General features: G+C 40.8%; 1 protein-coding gene across 2 annotated transcripts in view; it reads left to right on the top strand.

Moving 5' to 3' along the window:
- igsf9bb (immunoglobulin superfamily, member 9Bb) overlaps positions 1-23,921 on the top strand; it is a 530,429-nt gene that overhangs the window by 411,270 nt on the left and 95,238 nt on the right. For both annotated transcript variants that reach the window (XM_078426548.1, XM_078426549.1), the window contains exons 7-9: positions 5,797-5,942; positions 16,723-16,865; positions 22,022-22,162. In XM_078426548.1, the coding sequence (XP_078282674.1) occupies positions 5,797-5,942; positions 16,723-16,865; positions 22,022-22,162 (430 nt within the window). The remainder of the gene's footprint in view (positions 1-5,796; positions 5,943-16,722; positions 16,866-22,021; positions 22,163-23,921) is intronic.

Here is a 23,921-nt window from a genome sequence, read left to right on the forward strand (position 1 = left end):
CGCCCGGGGAAGCAGCAAGCTGGAGGACCGGGAGAAATTTAAACTCAACAGAGGGAGACAAAGGATTTAATTAAGAGGGGGGAAAAAAGAGCATGAAAGAAAGCTTGCGGGGAATATAAAAACAGACTCTAAAAGCTTCTTTAGATGTGTAAAAAGGAAAAGATTAGTGAAGACAAATATAGGTCCCTTACAATCAGAGACAGGTGAACTTATAATGGGAAACAAGGAAATGGCAGAACAGTTAAATGACAATTTTGGTTCTGGCTTCACTGAGGAAAACACAAATATTCTCCCAGAAATACTAGGGGCTGAGGATCTAGTGGGAGGGAGGAACTGAAGGGAATCCACATTAGTCAGGAAATAGTGTTAGGTAAACTGTTGGAACTGAAGGCAGATAAATCCCCAGGGCCTGATGGTCTGCATCCCAGAGTACTCAAGGAGGTGGCCCGAGAAATCATGGATGCATTGGTGATCATTTTCCAATGTTCTCTCGACTCTAGATCAGTTCCTGTGGACTGAAGGGTAGCTAATGTAACCCCAATTTTGAAGAAAGGAGGGAGAGAGAAAACAGGGAATTAATTATAGACCAGTTAGCCTTATATCGGTAGTGGGGAAGATACTTGAGTCAATTGTTAAAGATGTTATAGCAGCGCATTTGGAAAGCAGTGACAAGATCGGTCAAAGTCAGAATGGATTTATGAAGGGGAAATCATGCTTAACTAATCTTCTGGAATTTTTTGAGGATAAGGGAAAGCCAGTGGATGTGGTATATCTGGACTTTCAAAAAGCTTTTGACAAGGTCCCACACAAGAGATTAGTGTGCCGAATCGGAGCACATGGTATTGGGGGTAGGGTATTGACATGGATAGAGAACTGGTTGGCAGGCAGGAAGCAAAGAGTAGGAATTAACGGGTCCTTTTCAGAATGCCAGGCAGTGACTATTAATATTGTTGGGTAATTGCAGTGCTTTTTGCAGATAGCACAGAGAGTGGGCACGGTGAGACACTAGAAGAGGGAGTGAATGTTTACTTTTAGTAGATCTTGCAGGCATGTTTGTCATCAGTTGATCTTCTTCAGTATTGTTGGAGTTGCCTTCATGCAAGCAAGTAGATACAGTTCTTTCATGTCAGTGCTGCACAAGTTTCACTTCAAACCTATCTTGTTGAGCAAGTATTTGGAATATATTCCACCATCTCCTTACATGGGCCCAGGGCCAAATTTTGGTCAGTAACGTCTGTGAAATAAACTTTGATATTTTACTCCATTAATCCAGAAACATAAATCGTTGTTACTGAAAACCTTGCTTGATGTGATTGCCACTATCTTACCTTGGACCATTTCATCTCGTATTTCAATGTTGAAATTACCCCCATGGCTTATATTCTGTTGTAATATGTATTCAGTTGTATGGAATATATTGTGTCTTTAGCCCAGTTTACACTGACAGTGGCTGCTCGAAAAATTGGGAAGTTGTAGAGTTGATATGTTGTTCCATTTAACCAATAAATCATAATGATTGTGCTCTTAGAACTTAAAAATATTTATATATTTTTACAATTGTACTAAGATATTACACCTGCCTATATATATTACACAGCTCTCATTTTCAGTTATCAACTTATGATTTTTAGATTAAAGTATTTAGGATTTCAACTGCAGTTTAATTAACCAGAATCTGACAAGACACATATTCAAGCATTAATTAAATAAGGGATTATTTTGAACAATGCTTTGGTGACACATGGATTTGCTGATGTGGTTCCAAGCCATGTAATCACAGGGTCCATATTTGATACCTGGTCTGGTCGCCCTGAACAAAGGGGAGAATTCAGACATTGTCCTTGCCACTGATGACATTCACTGTGTTTGGAGATTAGTTGAGAACTGCTCTGGTTACCTTGGCTCTTACCCTACATCACCAGTACTGTCTTGCTGTAAAGAATGATCACTTGGATGTGATCCCAGAAAGCAGCCTGCACTTGTGGCAACATTATCCTGGTTTTCGAGATGAACAGATTTAAAATTCAAACAGCACCTTCAACCTAATTTTACGCAAACTTCCAGCTGATGGTTTAGCAAAAAGTCATTCAAAGGATTTGGACAGAAAGTGTTGTGATCTTTTACTGGTTCCAGCAAAAGGGAAATTCTCAACAATAATTGATTTTGCTCTTACTAATCATTGATTCACCGATAAAATCTAATAGCACTGATGAATTCAAAAGCATGCACATATTGGATTATTATAACACCCAAACATCGATGTCTTGATTTAACCCACAATTCATGCATGCTTCTCCTTGCTTATTATCCATTTATATTCAGTGTCGTTATCAATCTCCATCCCTGTGAGTGCCTTTACACTTCATGTTAATGAACCAGTGATAATGTAACACATGATGTGATAGTTGAGTACAGTTAATGTATTAGAGTAAGAAAGTAATACTTCCCTGAGAATTTCATTTTAATATTTTTGCAATATTGAATTATTTATTATAAGGAGATATTAATAATAAGTAAATTTCAGAGTTTGGTGAATTTTTGCTATGTTAGAGGTTTGAGAAAACATATATGATTCCATTAAGGATTATTAAAGGGTAAAAACTAGAGTAGTGTTTGGGAAATGTTCTTTTTGTGCACAACCCGCAGGCATTGCCACTTTCATTTCACTGCACATCGAGTATGTGTATGTGACAAATAAATTTGACTTGACTTGACTTGACTTGACATCATTTTCATATGTCTGCTTAACCTCAAGTGCAGGTAAGGCTATTTTATACCTCTTCAAGAAAAAGGGAGACCAAATTCTGGCAACTCATTCCAAATAAGTTCAAGGGAAAAAGTGATCTTTTCAATAGTAATCTGCAAAGTGGGTAGGAAGGAACTGCAGCTCCTAGTTTAAACCAAAGGTAGACACAAAAAGCTGGAGTAACTCAGCAGGTCAGACAGCATCTCTGGAGAAAAGGAATAGGTGACATTTCGGGTCAAGACAACCACTTCAAACTGAAACGTCACCTATTCTTTTTCTCCAGAGATGCTGTCTGACCCGTTGAGTTACTCCAGCTTTTTGTGTCTGTCTTCGGTAATCTGCAAAATTGCCCATTACAGGATTGGAAGGAGTACAGCAGAGAATAACAACATCCTTGTGTACATTAAGGAATTCAAAATAGCGCCCAGATCCGGGGAGAAGTGAGAATGTATAGTTTTCTAGCACACCTTGTAGCTGTGGCAAATAGCATGAACTTGTTTAAAGGAGTGCTTGTGATGTGCATGCTACAGAAAGCGATGTGGGTTAGACTGATGGGTTGAGTGGGATTGGGAGGAGGTTCCTGTGACATGGATATGAACAGGGCTTGATGGACCGTGTTGTTTTGTAAGTATTTGCATAATCAATGTTACATCCTTTTTGATGAAGCTGGGATCAAAATACAAAACATAATAATTTTAGAAAATGGTGTGGAATAGAGTGAGATCCAATTTTGTTTTAAAAAGCTGAGCATTATTTCCAGTCTAGTTAATAAAATCACAAATCATCTGTTGGCCTGGTTTAAATTCAAATGTAGTTTTGGTCTTTTTTGGGCTTCAGAATGATAATTGCACTAACACAGCATATGTTGAATAGCTCAGGGTCCCACATTGAATGTCTATCAGTCTAACTAGACATAGACCTCAGTCTGCAGGGACAGACCCTGATGCCTAGCTCCACAAGGTCTCTCTGCTAAGTTTCACTGTTTATTTTTAGCAGGGAACATTGTTTGAGCTCAGACATTGATTGTGACAGCCAAACATTCTTGGTAAAGAATGTGAATTAGGTATGGCATTGGTATTTATGGTATTTATTTATTTGTCACATGTACCGAGGTACAGTGAAATTCATTTTTGTATACAGTTCAGTACAAGTATCACTATACTATAGCACTTAGATACATATTACATAGGCATCTCAGTTACAGTATTTTAGGGCATCCTTTGAAATATCAGCAGGTTTTGTATATATATTTGTTGGTCTTTGAAATAAGAAAGTTGGCTTTAACCTACAGGCAAGACTAAAACTTGAACTATGAACCAAGCAGCAGTTAAAAATCCTTAGATTTAACCCCCATTGATTTCAATCGGTGAAAAATCAAGACAGATTTTACAACAGGTTCCCAATCCACAACATTAATCCCCCCCCCCCCCCCACCCTCCCCCAAACAACACAATATAAATCTACTCCGATACATTTCACCTTGATATTAGCAATAGGATGAGGTTCTACATCATCAGTAGTATTTCCAAGATTATCAGCAGTGTAGTTTCTATTAATCACAACAGTGTCAGTAATAGCTCTACTTCACGAGCACAGTTTCTGAAAATTGTGTGGAGTGGAATGCCCAATCTCTTACTGGTTCTGACTGATCAATTTTCATGGCAGCTCTAATGTAAAACGTGCTGAGTGACTAACATAATGGCCATTTGGTAAGTGAATTTAAATACATGGAAGTCACTTCCAAGCCAATCTGCACCAATCTATTTGCAAACTGATGAAAATTGTTTCTAAATCCACCATGCCGATCTAAAATGTTTCTGGTGTAAGAAATGGAAGTGACCCACTAGTGGAGTAGAAGGCTGCTCTTAAACACATGGTAAAGGTATTTTGGTAATAGATGCCTTTTCTCTGGCCTCTGCCAGGCCACTACAACAGATAGATTCTTACTGTATCTATTCCTTCTGTATATTAGACTGGAAACATTTAATACTGTCAGTGTGCTGTATCTTCCAATGCTAGCTTCCTTTCTCTTGATAAAATAACTGGTCAATAACAGGAATAATTTTTTAATCTTTTTGATATTGTCATAAGTCATAGGTCATTCAGCCCATCAAGTCTACTCCGCCAATCAATCATGGCTGATCAATCTCTCCCTTCTAACCAAATGTTCCTGTCTTCTCCCCATAACCTCTGACACCTGTACTAATTGTGAATAGTTATATATCGCAAAATAGAACTGTAGGATGGTGATGTTGTGGTTCAAATGAATTTTGAATATCACAGTTATCTCCAAATGCATACCCACATGAAAACGATGGGTGAGGACAAGAGTGCCAGCCCTGCCAAACCCTTGCCACACCCTCGATACCTGGAGCATGTCAAGCACTCCAGCAGACCACTCCACCCAGATTCGAGGCATCCTTTGTCAGTGCTTATCAACCTCTACAGGGTTTCTGCTCTCCTCTAGACAAACAGACAAGTACTGATGTCTCTTCCTGTGATGGTTTCCTCAAACTGGGACATTTGAAGAGTGTCATGGAGCCGTACAGCAGGGAAACAGGCCCTTCAGCCCAACTCGTCCCTGCCGACCAAGAGGCCCCTTCTAAACTAATTCCATGTGTAGAATGTTAACTGCAGGTGCTGGTTTATACAGAAGATAGACGCAAAGTGCTGAGGTAACTCAGTGGGCCAGGCGGCATCTCTGGAGAAAAAGGATGGATGACGTTTCGGGTCAGGACGCTTTTTATGAAGAAGAGTCCCGGCACGAAACGTTACCCATCCTTTTTCTCCAGAGATGCTGCCTGACCCGCTGAGTTACTCCAGCACTTTGTGTCTATCCAAACTAATTCCATGTTTGACCCATATGGTTCTAAACCTCTACTATCCATGTACCAATCCAAATGTTGTGTCAATGTTGTTATTGTATCTGCCTCAATTACTTCCACTGGCAGCCCATACCATAAATCCACGACCCTCTGTACCTGTCCAAATGTACCTTTAAATGTTGTTATTGAACTACATTTTTTCTTGTTCCTCTTTGTCTCTGGCAGTGACCTGAATCTGAGAGTGCGGATTTTCGTTGATGGAATGTTGATCATCTTCCGAGTCAAGCCTGAAGATGCTGGGAAGTACACTTGCATACCTAGCAACAGTTTTGGGCATTCTCCTTCAGCCTCAAGTTACTTGACAGTTCAGTGTGAGTGTCATCTTCGATCATTGGGGATTTGCAGGTTTCATTGATGCTTCGACATTACTCTTAATCAATCAGTTCCCTGTGCCAATGCTGAACTTTGCACCTGATTTTCATGTCCATGGGAGCCACTGTTTCACATTCCCGTATCCCATTATATTCCGCTCCACACTGCTGGAAAAACAATGGAAAGAAGCCAATGCAACCACTACTGAAATGCACATGGAATTTATTTCACTTGATAATATACACTTGGCTATCGAGTTAAATTTGCGATTCTATCTGACTGATAAGAATAATCCAGCAAATTTAATTTTCTTTGGCTTGCCCCAGCCACAAGTCTGTACATTTAATTAGTTAAAGTAATTAATTTATGAAAGTGTGTGCTTAAACACCTATGCTGTGTCTGTTTTACACTATTGCTCAACGTCAAAATCGGCCCCAATCTGTCAGCACCATACTATGCAGTGTGGTACAGGAGTTATTAAGTTACTGAACTGGTATCCAGAGACTTTGACTAATGATCTGGAGATGTGAGTTCAAACCCACCATGGCAGCTGTGGAATTTAAATTCAGATAGTTAAATAAATCCATCATAAAATGCTGCTAGGAGTAATGGTGAGCATGAATCTAGCAGATTGCCACATAAACCCATTTGGCTCCATAATGTCCTTTAGGAAAGAAAATCTGTCATCTTTACCCAATCTGTTCTGTATATGATTCCAGACTCACAGAAATGTGATCCAATTAACTGCCCTCATGAGTTGGATTAGCAAACCACTCATTCCAGGACAGTTAGATAAGTATTAGGTGCTGGCTGAAGATGGTGTCAAGTACAGTGGCATTGTCAGGGATAACACTATCCAAAGCAAATTAGTGTCATCTCAGATCCATTTTGTGGGAGGTGATGGTACATCCAGAATGCTATTTCTTTTCTGAGATTGATCATGAGAAATTCCCTCAAAAATTTCAGTTTCAGACATTTCTGTCTTTATGGCTGTTTGAGCCATACTGAAATTAATTAGCACTGAGATTATTTGTTTGGTACTTCGGCTGATTGTGAAGCTCACAACCCCCACAACACATACCCCTCCCACCAATACCCCACTCCCCCACGCACATGCACCCCTCAATGCTTAAATAAGTCTGGAATGAACATAGAACATTGAACATAGCAACTTTGCAGCACAAGTCTTTGACCCACAATGCCAAACATGATGCCAAGACCATCCTTTTATGTACCTGCACATAATCCATTTCCGTCCATTCCCTGCATATCCATATGCCTATTCAAATGTCTCTTAAGTGCCACTATTGTATTTGCCTCAACTATCAACTCTGGCAGCCCATTCCAGGAACTCACCACCCTCTGTGTAAAAAGAAGTTGCCTCTTAAATCTCTTTTAAACGTTGCCACTTTCAACTTTAAATGATTGGTATTGGGTGATTGTTGTTACGCACACTGATACTATAAAAAACATTGTTTTGCAGGCTATCCAGACAAATCATAAGGTGAGCTTTAGATCTCAATTAATCTTCTGAACTGCACATCTTCGGGATGTGGAAGGAAACCAGCGCACAAGGAAAATGAGTAAATTCCATTCAGACAGCCCACAAGGTCAAGATTGAACCGAGATATCTGGGGCTGTGAGGCAGCATCTCTACCGGTAATAGTTAACAGAGAACTAATTTCTACGATAGAGATGTTGCTGCAGAGCCTTTGACTTGGTTCGGAGAGATTGTTGAGCGGCAAACAGCAACTATGACCCACCTGATGATAGACAAAGAGGGGTCTTGTCTCATTTCGGGCAAAAGTAGATCGTGGTCATCAACAACTGACATAATAATCAGTTTTTCAACCCCTTTAAGACAATAAAGAATAAGAAAGAAACAGCTGAACCCATTCAGCAACCATAATGCATGTGGCCCCTATGCCTCAACCATTTTGAAGGCCATATCATCCTTTGATTCCCTGAGCATTCAAAAAGTAACTCATCCTGGAATATCTTCAGCAAATGAGCATCACACTCCTCTGAGGTAGAAATATCCAAAACATAGAATATAGAACATCACAGCACAAGAACAAGCCCTTCGGCCCATATTGTTTGTGCAAAATATGATGTCAAGATCATTTCTTATTTACCTGTGTATAATGCTTATCCCTCCATTCCCTGTATATCCACATGCCTATCCAAAAGAATCTTAAATGCCACTATCACATCTGCCTCAATTATGAATCTCTGTATGAAGAAACTTATACCTGTGTACAAAGGAACTTGTATCGGCTTGTTGGAGCAAGAAGGAATTTAAATCCTATTACAATCAGATGGAAGTATTTTCACACAAGTTGCTGGAGCAACTCAGCGGGTCAGGCAGCATCTCTGCAGGACTGGATAGGTGACGTCTTGGGTCGAGATCCTTCATTCTGAAGAAGGACCCCAACCCGAAACATCACCTGTCCATGTCCTCCATCGATGCTGCCTGATCTGTTGAGTTAATCCAGCACTTTAAGTATTTTAATCTTGTGAGACAGTTATTTATCTATTCTTTTATTCAAGACTATTAACCATAATGTCGCTCTATATCATTTTGCTGCTTGTTAATTATTCATCCATGTGTGTAAGTAACCACTACTTAACTTTAGCAGGCTGTGTTTTATGTGTTGTGTCTAAACTGTGTTGAGTGTTCTCACATTTTCTTTTACATGGTGATCTTGATTTCTTAATTCATGCATTTGAAAGCGAGTTGTCAGGGTGCCAATAAGTTAATTATAAACTGTTAGGAAAAGTAAAATCTTAATGCTTCTTCACTATAAGCACATAATGCAATCAACATTTTTTTTCATGAAAATCACCCCTTGCTTAAAATAATCGGATTGCCAACCAAGTACTGAGACACTGGAGTTATTTATTTCACAGGAAGTTCTCAGTTTGAAAAGGATTTTCAATTTACGAACAACATTCACTAAAACACTGGCTCATAGAACCAACAAGACCAACCATTTCATTCCCCTGCCCATATCCAGACATTTGGAAGGATAGCAGCCTTGTTTCAGAGAGTCATGCAGCATGGAAACAGACCGTTCAGCTCACTGAGTCCATGACGACTATTAGCCACCCATTTGCACTAATTCTACATTAATCTTACTTTATTATCTCCACATTCTCATCACCTCCTCCCTGATTCTACAACTGACCTAATCACTGGGGGCAGTTTACAATGGCCAGTTAATCTACAACGCACATATCTTTGGAAAATGGGAGGAAACCAGAGGACCCAAAGAAAAACCACATGGTCACAGGAGAACATGAAAACTTCACACAGACAGCACCAAAGGATGGGATTGAACCTAGGTTGCTGGTACTCTTAGGAACCCATTCGACTACATGATTATACTGGTTATTCTGATGAAAGGGCCTGATCTGAAACGTCACTGGTCCATCCCCCCTCAATTACTGCCTGTTCGATTGGTTTCAAAACATATTTCGCTCAAAACGGCAACATGACATCTGAAAATACATTGCTGCCTCTTTATCAGTTTCGTGACATGATGCTGGCCTTTTGCATTCATTATCCCAGTGGAGGTAGTGGAAGTAGGAATGCAACATTTGAGAAGGTGGTCATTGCCATTTTGAGACCATTAGTGATTAAGAACAATAAATAAAAACAGGAAAACAGGATTGGATCACTTAGATCCTTGTGTAAGTTCTGACATTCATTAAGATCTGTTGGCTGATCCTTTACGTCAGTGCTACTGGGGTTGAGAATTCCAAACATTCGCTACCATCTGGGTGAAGAGATTACTTTTAGCTCTGTCCTGAATGGCTGACACTTCATTTAAAACAAAGATAGACACAAACGCTTGAGTAACTCAACGGGACAGGCAGCATCTCTGGAGAGAAGGAATGGGTGACATTTTGGGTAGAGACCCTTCTTCAGACTCTGAGTTACTCCAGCATTTTGTGTCTATCTTTGGTGTAAACCAGCATCTGTAGTTCCTTCCCACACACTCCACTTAAAACTGTGAGGACTGTTTTTTGACACCACAGTCAGGGGAAACAAAAAATCTGCATCCACCTATTTACTCCACTGTAAAACATTTTTTTCAATTAGATCACCTTCTGTTTTTGTAAACTCGAGATAGTATAGGCCCTGCCTGTTTAATCTTTTCTCATAGGATAAACCCATCATCCCAGGAAATACTATGATAAAACTTTGCTGATTCCCCTTTATCACAAGTACAGAAGGGAGTTCAGACTAGTGCACAATAATCCAGATATAATCTCACGAAACTATGTAACAGGTGTATGAAGAATGAGATTTCTACTCCTGTATTCAAATTATCTTGCAATCAAGACCATACCATATTTGCCTTCCTAATTGATTGTAATTAAGAAGGCAATTAGTTGGTAATTAATTATGACATTACAATTGACACGGATATCCTGGAAATGAATATTTTAAAACCATCTTGTAAAAAGTTAACGGACACTGGATTAATTCAAATGGATGGCTTTAACCCTACTAAAACAATGTGAGAACAAGAGACCAGAAAGGTCTTATTATTGCCCTCTCCATGACAAACCCGGACATAATACTAGAGAGATTTTACACACAAATTGTATTCTCTGCAAAATAAACAAATTTCGTCTTGAATCTCGGCCGCTTTTGGTTCATGTTTCATCTCCACATGTGAAAGCAGATTAAGTGAAAATCTGCTGTGATTTTGATTGATCATTACTCTGAGTTTACTAAGCAGACAGGTCTCCATTAAAGCCAGCTGGTATCAGCTTGTGATTTAATTTTAGGATGCATGTGAAATTGTGCACGCACAGCTTGCCTACATGCGTCTGAAACTGTCTCCGCGTAAAAAACAAACAAAATGAAGGCTGATCGAATTTTATTTGATAAGATGAAAAATGCTTACATTTGAATTCTGAACCATCTTGGAGGGCTACAGGTAAGGGTAGGAAATTATTCCATCCAAGAGAGCATGCAACTTGTGTTGCATTAGTTACTGAAGGTGTAACTAATCGCTTTTCCAACAAATAATGTCATGCAACAAAGGAAGGGAAGGAATGAAAGTTTCCAATGATTGACACTATGTTAGGAGATAGAATTAATCCATGATGTGCCCGTCTTCTGAACTCGTTGCGTATCCTTTCTGTGCAACAGGTGGGAACGTGGTTTCCACATTTGGATGCAATGCATTACTTCTAATCAGTTCAGTTTAGTTTATTGTCAGGTGTACCTCGGTACAGTGAAAAGCTTTCATTGAGGTGGCCTGTGGCACCAATTTTCCTTCGTACCTATCCCCACTCCTATCTACTTAATGATCTTAAGTTGGGCATAGGCTCTGATCTCACTTTATATATTACCGAGACACAAGGGACTGCAGATGTTTGAATCTTCAGCAAAACACAAAATTGCAGAGGAACACAGAGACCTCAAGCAACAAATGTGGAGGAAATGGACATTCGGGGTCGTGATCCTTCTTTAGATTAGTAGCAGTGGTGGAAGAAAACTTGAAAGGAGGGGTGAGGGGAGGAGAAAGCCTGGCAAGTGATAGGTGGATACAGGTGAGGGTGCTGTTGATTGGCAGATGGGTGGAGTATGTGACAAAATCAAGAGGTGGAAAGGAGATAAAAAGAGAGAGGATTACTTGGAGAATTGTATGTTCATACCATTTGGCTACCCAAACTGAACATAAGGTGCACTTTCTCTACTTTGCGTGTGGCCTCACTCTGGCAATGGGGAAGGCCAAGGACAAAAAGGTCGGTATGTGAATGGTTTAGGGAAGTAACCTTGCACTTATCCTCCAGAATCTCTTATACCCTCTTTGATTTCACAGCCATAAAGACGCAACGCATCCTAAACAGTAATGCGATAGTTATTTGGAATATATTTTACATTTTTTTTATTTCGGCCTGTTATGAGCTATGGGCTCATGGAAACAGGCTCTTTAACTTATCGAGTCTGTGCTATCCATCGTGACCTTTTACACTAATCCTACACTAATCCCATTCTTTCATTTCTATCAACTCCTCCCAGATTCTCCCACTCATCTACACAGTAGGGGAACTTTATTGTGACCAATTAAACTACCAACCTGCTTGTACTTGGGATGTGGGAGGAAACCAGAAGACACAAGGAAACCAATCTGGTCACAGGGAAACATGCATCTTGCACCAAAAGTCAAGATTGAATTAGGGTCACTGGAACTGTGGGACAGCAGCTTTACCTGCTGTGCCTCTGTGCCAAGTCTACACTTGATCTTGCCGATGTACAGGAGGCCACATTGAGAACACTGCAATTGTCGAGATTAGAGGAGGTGGACGTGAACTTCTGCCTCACCTCGAAGGACTACTGGGGTCTCTGGATGGAGGCGAGGGAGGAGGTATAAAGACAGGTGTAGGATGAGGTTACAGGAGACACGGCGACCATTTCGCTGAACACTTGTACTCAGTCCACTAAGGCCTACTGGAGTTCCCGGTTGCTAACTATTTTAATTCCCCTTCACATTCCCATACTGACTTTTCTGTCCTGGGCTTCCTCCATTGCCAGAGTGAGGCCACATACAAACTGGAGAAACAGCACCTCATATTCCACTAAGGTAGCTTAGAACCCAACCGTATGAACATACCAATTTACCAATTTTGGGTAACCTCTAACTAATCCCCCCCCCCCCTTCTCCACGATACCCTTATGCTTCATCCCTCCCCCCACCTCCCCTCCCACCTCCCCTCCCATATGCCAACCTGGGCCCACCTATTTCTACCCTCCCCTCCCCTCCCCTCCTGCTTACGTTCATTCCTCTATAGCTTCACAATTCACAACTCTTCAATCCTGTCTCACACCTCCTGCTTTTATCTCTGGCATTTCTTCCAACCATCTGCCTATCAAACCCCCTTCACCTACATCCACCTATTACCTGCCACGCCTTGTCCAGCCTCTCCCCTCTTCTTTCCTCTCCACCCCCCCTCCCCCACCCCCCCCCCCCATTCCTACAATCGGTCTGAAGAAGGGTCTCAACCCAAAATGTCACCTGTCCATGTTCGCCAGAGATGCTGCCTGACCTGCTGAGTTACTCCAGCACTTTGTGTACTTTTCTGTAAACCAGCATCTGCAGTTTCTTGTTTGTAGTATGAGTTTAACTCTCTACGCAAGATACAACTATTCTTGCAGCACACATTTAAAAAAAGAGCAAGTGAACTTGGAACCCACCTAGTTTGAAATCCCACTCCATCCAAATATTTGTCTAAAAGATAAACTGTGCACAAATGACTTGTTCAATGACCAAAACTGCCCACACTAAGCTGTGGTGTCTTTCACTGTCTACAGACATGTCCCATTTCTGGCCATGATCACAACAAATTCAGGTGCTCTTTGTTCCATTTATCATTTATCATTTCCTTTATCGAGCTGACTTTACCACATTTATTACTGCCAGTACTTCAGCAGTTAACAAATTGGAGGGTGACCTGCCTTTAATGTGTAACGGTCAAATGAACTATGTTGCCTTCAGTAAATTTGTTCCTGCAAATAAATTGCAGGTATTTCTGCTGCTCGTAAGCCTTACCTACTTTACTAGTAAGATCTCTACAGGCACGTACACAAGCAGCAAAGTAGAAAACTTAGATTTCATTTTTCAACAACAGTAATCTAGAACTTCGGTCTGAAATTCATTATTGGTTATTGAATCTTTGGAATGAAACATCACTGTCCGTGTCAAGAAAGTACATTTCTTAATAGTGTAGAATATAAATAAGTCTCATTAGCTTTAACTTGCTCTAAATTGGATAGATATGAGCTGAAGAGACAGAAGTACTGACTGCAACATTTACTGTAATCTTATTACTTACTCAACAGGGAGCTCAAAAGTTAAGAGCAGCTTGGCTTGAATCCAAGGCCAGTGTTTGGAGCTTTATCCCCCTCTGATGGCCAAATCATCTGGATTAAGTGGCCCTAGCTGCCCCGACTGCACCACGATATTGGGACGTGGTATTTCAGTTTCATTACAGCACAGATACTTAGACAGCGGGACTTGTTTTCCACGACCAGAATAAAAGGGGAGATATCCCGATGTAATTAGCTTCTGCACAGATAGAACTGTTCATTTTGTTTTCAGACATACTGTTCTAAAATTAGATGCATCGTAATGAAATGCCCTACAACTGACCGAAGTCAAAACCCTTGAGAATGGTTATTGATTTACCTTCAAAGTTGCCGCATGTTAGTAAAGGCTTTAACATGTCAGCTGAACAGCGTAATGAACTGCTCCATTGCCGAGTCAATCAGGCTTCATCCCTGGCCACTAAGTTACTGAGCTCATGCTGTCATGTACCCGACCATGCACTTCAGCAACTGAGCCTTACTGTGGGTCAAATCAACTGGAATATCTGTGTATGAAGGAACTGCAGATGCTGGTTTAAACCAAAGATAGACACAAAATGGTGGAGTAACTCAGGCAGCATCTCTGGAGAGAAGGAATGGGTGAGGTTTCAGACCGAAGAAGGGTCTCGACCTGAAATGTCATCCATTCCTTCTCTCCAGAGATGCTGCCTGCCCCGCTGAGTTACACCAGCATTTTGTGTCTATCAACTGCAATATCAATAGGTACACAATGCGAAAAGACCATCAGACACATAATATAAATCAGCTTGTGCACTGTCTTTTCCAGATTGGTCATGATGTGCCAAGGATAAGCAGAAGAAATCTGTGGTTATTTTTTTTTAAATTACGTCTCCATCCTCATCAAATTGTAGAGTTAATCCAATAGCTATTTATGTTACTAACCCTAAACCATAAAGACACATATGACTAATCTCTTGGATCCTATTACGTTTAAAATGCATTTGACCATTTTCTCCTCTGACAATCTTGTCAAGCACTCCAGTTTTCTGAGGGAGCAGAGGAGTTCTCTGTGGGATCTGGTCGTGCTTGCTATGGTGGTTATGTGGATTGTGTTTGCGATGTTGTGTGCTCCTTCCTTTGTTCATCTATGGCCTAGCCACGCCCTCACCGTACAGACTCAAGGAACTCGGTATCTTCCCTGATGCTCTCTCTCCATTTTGTGCCATGGGCGAGAGATTCCCATGAATTGATGAAGATGTTACATATTTCCAAGGAGACTTTGAGAAATCCTGGAAGCATCAATTTTCATGAATTCTCCTGCATGATTGAAGTCATTGTTCCTACTTTATTAGAAATTGTTCTGGTTCATGGGCGTGTATTTGAAAAATATTGCGTTGGGAAAGTGTTTTGTTCTTAACACAATAAAGAATGACAGCTCAAAATGCAATAAATCAGCTTTTATTTCTGCAAAATATTGTATTACAGCAGCATCTTGGCGTTGTGCTTCCTTCGAGAAAGGATAAATGAGATAAATATCACTTATTCTTAAAGACAATGAGGTTAATTTTAACCTAATTTGCTCAACACGAGACTACCAGGAACAGAGCACTGCCGGTTTTAAAGCACATTAGATTTGTTTCTCCATTTAAGTCGTGGGAAAGCAATATTGGATGGAGATTAAACATTGCATCATGGGATTCCTGCCAAGTGAACTGGGTTAAAATCATCCCCAGGAAGTCCCCAATGTAACTTCCACCTCATCCAAATTCTTTCCAATCTCAACAACAGCAAGGCGTAAATGCAATTCTTTAAATATTCTTTGAAAAGCAGCGAATATAATTGAAGAGACTTGCAGTTGTGATTTGTGACAATTTGTAGTTTGATTGAATAATGTGACCTGCTTTGTAATCTTCACTCACAATCTAATGAACTCCCACACATTGAGAGCAGCTGCACATGCAACAAAACATTCATCAAACTCACAGCAGGCACTCAGTTTATCAGATTTTACCTGGATTTTTTGAGCCTCTTGTATGTGATGCACCAAAAAAAATTTGTAAGCTAATATCTCTGTAGATGGTTAAAGAATGATAAAGTGCAAATTCGAGAATTTAGCTATGAATAAATACCATGATCCACTTTTATCTTTAACCCATACGAATTCTTGTACCTTATTGTGACACAGGAGGAGGCCATTCAGTCCATCTAGTCCATGGTGGCTGCCATGGTGACAATTCCTTTAGCCCCATTCCTCCTCTCCTTATTTCCCTGTACACCTACAACTTATTCTGCTTCACACATGCCATCAACTCACCTTTGATCCCTTTTTTGCCATTAAGCTCTGCTAAAGGGCATTTCTCAATGGCCAATAAACCTACCCACACTGCTTTGGGATATGGGAGGAAAACCAAGCTCCCAGCGGAAACCCAGGCAGCTAGACATTAGATTTTAGACTTTAGATCACCCTGAACTCTAACACTATAGTACACACTAGGGATCATTTACAACTTTTTTTTTACCGAAGCCAATTAACCTCCAAACCTGTACGTATTTGGAGTGTGGGAGGAAACCAGAGCACCTGGGGAAACCCACACGGTCACAGGGAGAATGTACAAACTCTGTAGAGACAGCACCCGTGGTCAGGATCGAACCGGGGTCTCAGGCGCTGTAAAGTAGCAACTCGACCGCTGCGCCACTATGCCACCCTATGGTCCTGGAGAGGATGTGCAATTTCCGCACAAGCAATACGGAGATCTATGAGGCAGCAGCATTGGCTGCTGTATCACCATGAGAAGACACCAAATAACATTACAGATTTGTTCACGTATACCCAGCACAAGAAACATACGGTGTGCAGAAACAATGTGACCATGACAATGCATGACCTGGCTGCCGATTTAAGCTTTAACCTCAACTTGTTTGTTGTGCTTCAGATCCAGCACGAGTTGTCAATATGCCTCCCGTCATTTATCTGCCAGTTGGAATGCCCGGATATATCAAGTGCCCAGTGGATGCAGATCCTCCAGCAACCCAGGTCAAGTGGACCAAAGATGGACGGCCACTGAAGATTGAAAAGGTAGCAATTAGAATTTAATGGTCACAACCTTAGTTAGGCCATAGTATGAGATCCTGAGTCTGCTGCTTCTGTGAAGGTTCCTCAAAGTTTAATGAAATTTACTCTGCTTTGGTTGAAAAGAAGGATTTTATGCAATAAGGAAATACATTACAGGGTGATCACTCGGTGAATCTGACCTATTTCCATGCTGTATCTCTAAAGTCTAAAGTATATTACTGTTAAATTAGAGTCATTCAAGTTTCTGCCCTGTTATTCGTTCTAAGGATCAGTCAATAAAATGCAGAGTACATATCGTTCAAATCTACTTCATATTCATATTTAGAGGAGCTATGATGCGTAAAGTGCCTAGGATGACATCAGATTGTGCTACAGTGACCAGTCTGTGCAGATCTTAGAAGGCATAGACCTAGTGTGTTATATTGGGTCACTGTGCTCCTAGCCCAGTGCAAGCATTATCATCTGGGGAAGTTGGCAAGTTCCACTCTCCAGTCCTCAGGTGCAAGGACTTGGTTACACTCATGCACTGCCTCAGCTGAGGTACTGCACATCAGGTAGCGTCATGCAGTTTAATTGTGAAGATAAACTTCTTGCAGGCTGAAATAAGACAATAGTCATTTTTGACAACAACGCATTCTGTAAATACTCAACTAACTCATTCTTTGTGCACTGCCTTTGATCTTGACCCCAGGTCCCATTCCAGATTTTAAACATGATCACAGAACCCAATCCTGATCACACACCTAACCCCAATCGGACATCAACATAGGTCCTAGTCCTTGTCACTGATCTGACCCAAACATCCTGTTGATCCTGTTTAATGATTTGATTCTCTCACAACTGGACACAACCTTCGTCCCAGAGGACACGTTTTCTTTCACACTATGATCGTCTGGCATGCCCTTGGTCCCAAGCTGCTATATATTGGCTGTGATGCTTTTGAGGTGCATGCAATGATGCAATGCACAGATATTCCCTGTCAACACTTGTCTGTACCGAGTACCAAATGGTGCATTTGAACCTGTGCCCAGCAAGTGTTGCTTTGCAACAAGGTTCAAGTTGAATGATACAAGGCTTGGATGGGCATCTAAATAGTGGTGTAAGCTGCAAAGCAGATAGATATACTTTTATTGTCACATTTTTTAATTCTGATTCTCAAACATTTAAATCACGACTGGTGATATATGCTTAATCTGGAAATGTTGAATTATTTAATTATCACCAGTATCACTCAATTAGCAGGTAATAATTAAAATTGCTGTGTGGGATGCAACATTTTATTTTAAATTACATTGTCAGGTTTCATACATCAGAAAAACTATTTTAAATATCAAAATTTAACAGCAGCACTTCCTATATCTGTTGATAGAACTTTGACAATGTTAATGATCAATGTTACCTAATATTAGCTCCTTGAAATAATGGGCAAGTTTTTGCACAAAGATATTTCATCTCTCCATTACACCATTTCCTTCTTGTCTCACCTCTCATCTAATATACCTACTCCTCTTCCCTTCTCGTCCTCCCAGCCACTGCTTTTTTCTCCCCTTATTCATCACCTCCATCCCGGGAGGTTATCAAATTATTGAGAAATTAAGGAGGATCTGCTGTTGTCAGAAGCTAATGTTGAACATGATAAAGTGGCTATGCCTATCTACTGCACTAACATCTGCAGTTGTTAATTATTTCTTCTGTGCTTTTAATACAGATTAAGATGTTATAAGGCAGTTTGAAGGAAACAGGAGAGTTCTGCACAATAATCAAAGGATTACCATTTTGCCATTGTTATTATCACAACATACCAAATGATGGAGATTGATTTACTAATGTTAGCGAGTAATTTTTTCTTCATGAGTGCACTTGTCTGCAAACACATTCCTTTAGAAGTCAATGAACATTGCATGTGCCAAAGATCAAAACAGTGACACAAGATAAGCTGCCAAAAGCACTATGACTCCTGCTGGTTAAGCAAACAGATATATAAATATATATGTTCAATTTTATGTATATTTCACCACGTTATGTACATCACTAAATTGCTCGAGAATTTTCCAAAAATCAAAGTGGCTAATGTAACTATCTACCATAAGCTCGTTAGGCATTGAGTACGTCAGTCCAACTGAAAAGTGATAAATCTAATGCCAAGTACTTCACCATGCAATTCTCAACACATTAGGTTACAAAATGTAAATCCTTTTTCAATAGCACCACATCCCACTTAACTTTGCTCTTTCATGAGTACAGGAAAGCCATTTTATGAAAGTTATACAAGACCACCACCAATTTTCTGATAACTGGTGGTCCGACACCTCCTTTAATCTGGACAGAATTATGAGAGCGCACTTGAAATTCCCTCCGGAAGACTCCCCTGAAAATGTGGCGCCTAGGCTGGGTAAGGCGACTGATTTCGACCTCATCGGAACTTCATTGGCCGATCGACGGGTTGAATTTGCCCCCTGCAGCCAGGGCTCTGGAATTCTGGTCTGGCTGGAACTGGCAGTTCAGTTCCAATAGCCGACTTCCGAGGCTGACATTGGTTCCGATACCATTCGACTCCTCTCAGAGGCCACGACCTCTGTTGGTCAGGCAAAATGGATAATCCAGCTAGGCTCTGGACCCATGGGTGCCAGAAAATTGGCAGTGGACCTGTACCTTAGAAATAGAGGCAACATATAAGATGAGAATTGGTCACCATTACTTAACTTAGATCCATAGCTGGAGGGGATGTATTTAAGATGATTGCTAAGAGGAGAGGTGAGAATTTTATTTTTATCATCCAAAATCGTATTAGAGTTTTAGACTCATTGAGTGTAAAAAGAAGAACCCTCCTCATATTTAAAATTATTTGGATGCCTATATTCCAGGGCTCTGGGCCCAGCAATGAAATTATTCTAAATGGCTCTATTTTGTCCGGTATGGTCACAATAGCCACCTCTGCCTTAAGTTTCTATTATTCTGTGATTAATTGTAGTTGCATAATCACTTATCTTGCTCTGGTGCTGCTCCGTGTTTAAATATCCTAGAATAATTAATGAATCTCTTTTGTGCATTAAAAATAAACAGTATTCGTTAAGTCTTCAGTATTTCACTAGCGGTTAGGCTATGATACAGGTGAAGGCCCTTCAGCCCTTTACGTTCTCCCCAGTAACAAAGATTTTGTCATCTATTTGGGACTAAAACAGAAACAGACCATTTTATTCCATGGATCGCACTCTATAGTAATGCAGATGACTCCCTGAGAGTGTTTTAACAATGAAAGTCTGGAGTTGTGCTTTGTATACATTCTTAATGGTAGCCAACACAAATAAGAAGTGACATTTTGCCAAATGTTGAGAAATTTGAGGGTCTGTTTTCTCATCCCATTGTGCTGAGTCACAGTAACAAAAGAGAAGCATGTCACCCTGTATAATCAATCAGCTATCTAAAATTACTCCTTGAAATAATTCAAACAATTGGCAGAATATGGGGCCAATAAGTAGTCATTTTGTAAAAATTACCGACACAAGAATGATTGCAGAACATGATCGTATTTAAAATTGTCATAATTTATTTATTTTTTGTTCTCTATTTAAACCCTTGTTAATAAAGTGAAAAATAATCTATTTTCAATGCTGTCAAACTGCATCTTGAGTATAAAATTTAAATTGGAACAATATTTTTAGTGAACTTTTAATCTCCATGTTACTAGCTCCCAGTGTTTTTTTTTGTCTTTACAACCATGAACTAAAAGCTGCAGCAAGTAAAAAAATGTATTGTTTCCAGTTCATCTCCAGTGCATATGTCTTATGACCTAAGCAATATTCACTGATTTACCTGTGGTTGCAGAAAAAACTTTGGGTTTTTGGTGATCAAAGTTCCTAGTAAGCTCGTTCCTAATATTTGGCCAATTACACTGCTTTTGGGGTGGAGATGCAAAGAAAGAAATGTGTTTTTGTGTAATTCAGGACATCTCCAGATGATTCCCAGCCAATTAAGTATTTCTGAAATGTAAATCGACCTGCCAGTTGTGCTCTAACATGCCAGAATCTTTCAGCCCACAGCGAGATGAATAACCTTTTCGACAGTTTCTCTGGCGCTCAATGGCAGATGTCTGGATAACTTGGGAATGGCCTGTTCTGCAGAAACAGTGCCATGGGACCTTTCCTGTCCATCAGATTTTAGTTTAACATCTCGTTTGAAGTCTCAGCTTAGATAATGTAGTCAGGATGGGGTTTGACTCAAGTTTAGTTTTTTTCGTTTTGTTTAAAGATACAGCAAGGAAACAGGCCCTTTGGCCCACCAAGTCTGCACTGACCAACGATCCACGCACATTAACACTATCCTACACGCACTAGAGACAATTTACATTTATAGAAAGCCAATTAACCTACAAACCTGTACGTCTTTGGAGTGTGGGAGGAAACCGAAGATCTTGGAGAAAACCCACATGGTCACAGGGAAAACGTGCAAAATCCGTACAGACAGCACCCGTGGTTGGGATCCAACCCAGGTCTCTGGTGCTGAAAGCGCTGTAAGGAAGCAACTCTCCCGCTGCAACACAATGCCACTCTGTGAGCAGACTTCCAACTGAGCCAAGGAGCACTTGATAATTTTTATACTAGAATTAGCAAAGTTTAATAAGAAAATCCTGCCTTTAAAATGAAAAGATAATAAACTGCACCACTCTTTACATGTTAGTACGTGCGCCCAATTTTAAAAATGGTTTAATTGAAGGGCCATTAACCTGAAATGTATTGATGATAAAGGACACAAAGTGGTGGAGCAACTCAGCGGGTAGCCAGCCTTTCTGGAGAAGCTGGATAGGTGATTTATCGGGTCAGGTCCTTTCTTCAGAAGAAGGGTCCCAACACGATATGCCACCTACCCATATTCTTCAGAAAAGCTGAGTTACTCCACCATTTTGTGCCCTTTTGCGTAAACCACCATTTGCATTTCCTTGTTTCTATATATTGAATCTGATTCTCTCTCCACAGATCCTGTTGAGTATTACCAGCATATTTTTTTACTTTTTTCTTATTGCCAGTGTCTGCTATATTCTGCTTTTTGATTCAAACACTACCCAGTACAATATTATCGTCCAAAAAAGCCACGTTAGTAGGATGTTCTGATTGTATCGTTGTTGGGTGACTTTTTTCACTTACAGTAACTTTCTCTTGCAGTTTCACGGCTGGAGTTTGCTGAATGATGAGACCATTGCTCTGGAGGAATCCACCGAAGAAGCTCTGGGCATTTACACCTGCATGCCTTACAATGCTCTAGGTACCATGGGCCAATCTAGCCCTGCTCGTCTGGTGCTTAAGGTAAACTCAAACTATTTAACCCCATTCCTGCGTAGAGTTTCACCGAGTAGAATTTTCTTTGATCGCACTCTTGCAGTCATTTTCCTGTACCCATCAATTCTGTTAAAATGGAAAATCTAAATTCTGGGTCTATTTGAAATGATTGTATATTATTGAATAAACATTTAGGGCATTGAATTATGTTAACAGATTAATAACTGATGAATAGTTAAAGTTTCAAATATCCTCTCTCAGGAAAATAGTGTTCACTGGTTAGTAAACATATGTTTTCTTACCCAGTTTGTTCAGCTGCTACTCTTAACGGTTTGTTGTACAACTTAGAAAAACAAGCAAAAAGTAATGAATTGGCTTTTTATCACACTGGATTAGAAACATAGAAACATAGAAAATAGGTGCAGGAGTAGGCCATTCGGCCCTTCGAGCCTGCACAAGCATTCAATATGATCATGGCTGATCATCCAACTCAGTATCCTGTACCTGCCTTCTCTCCATACCCCCTGATCCCTTTAGCCACAAGGGCCACATCTAACTCCCTCTTAAATATAGCCAATGAACTGGCCTCAACTACCTTCTGTGGCAGAGAATTCCACAGATTCACCACTCTCTGTGTGAAAAAAAACTTTCTCATCTCGGTCCTAAAAGACTTCCCCCTTATCCTTAAACTGTGACCCCTTGTTCTGGACTTCCCCAACATCGGGAACAATCTTCCTGCATCTAGCCTGTCCAACCCCTTAAGAATTTTGTAAGTTTCTATAAGATCCCCCCTCAGTCTTCTAAATTCCAGCGAGTACAAGCCGAGTCTATCCAGTCTTTCTTCATATGAAAGTCCTGCCATCCCAGGAATCAATCTGGTGAACCTTCTCTGTATTGTTCTACTTCTGTTAGATCTTAGGGCTAACAGAATCAAGGGATATGGGGAGAAAGCAGGAAAGGGGGGCTGACTAGGGACGATTTACAGAAACTAATTGCAAACCTGCACGTCTTTGGAATGTGGAAGGAAAACCGAGCACCCGGAGAAACCCATGTGGTCCCAGGGAGAATGTACAAACTGCATACGGGCAACACCCATAGTCAGGATCGAACCCAGGTCTCCGGCACTGTTAGGCAACAACTCTGCTACTGCGCCACACTGCCTCCCCTTTTTCTTAAAGGACTGTATGAGCTTCTTTAAATGAATAGAAAATTCCACCACAGCGACTCCTCCACATTCCTCACTGTGATGGAAGGCAAAGAAAAGTTCAACTTCTTCCCTTCTTTGTTCTCCCGCGGTTGGGGCCTCGATCCTTCCGTTGACGGGACGATCTTGACTCCCGTAGCTGGCGGCGTTTGGGCCCTCCACATCAGAGTGATCAAGCGCCTGCATCGGGGGGGGATCTCAGCTCCCCCGCGTCGGGTGATCTGACCCGGGTTGGGGCTGGTCGAACCTTCTGCGACTGGAGCTTCCCGACATCGGTCTCTACCCTAGACTGCGAGCTCCTCGATGTTAAAGTCCACAGGCCGCAGTTGGAGCATCGATCCCATTCAAGTGATTGCAAGCTCCGATGGTAAGTCCACGTCCCTGCGGTGGGGCTCAAAGTCAGTCCCGAGCAAGACCTCCAGCTCCATGATGTTAGGCCGCAGAGCGACCGGAGATACGATCCGGAAAACAATCGCATCTCCTGCAAGGTAAGAGATTGAAAAAATAGTTTCCCTCGACCCCCTCCCCCACCACCTACATAAAACAAATCAGAGAACATTAACACAAACTTTTAAAACACAC

This window comes from Rhinoraja longicauda, chromosome 32, assembly GCF_053455715.1.
Source record: "Rhinoraja longicauda isolate Sanriku21f chromosome 32, sRhiLon1.1, whole genome shotgun sequence".
Lineage (NCBI taxonomy): Eukaryota > Metazoa > Chordata > Chondrichthyes > Rajiformes > Arhynchobatidae > Rhinoraja > Rhinoraja longicauda.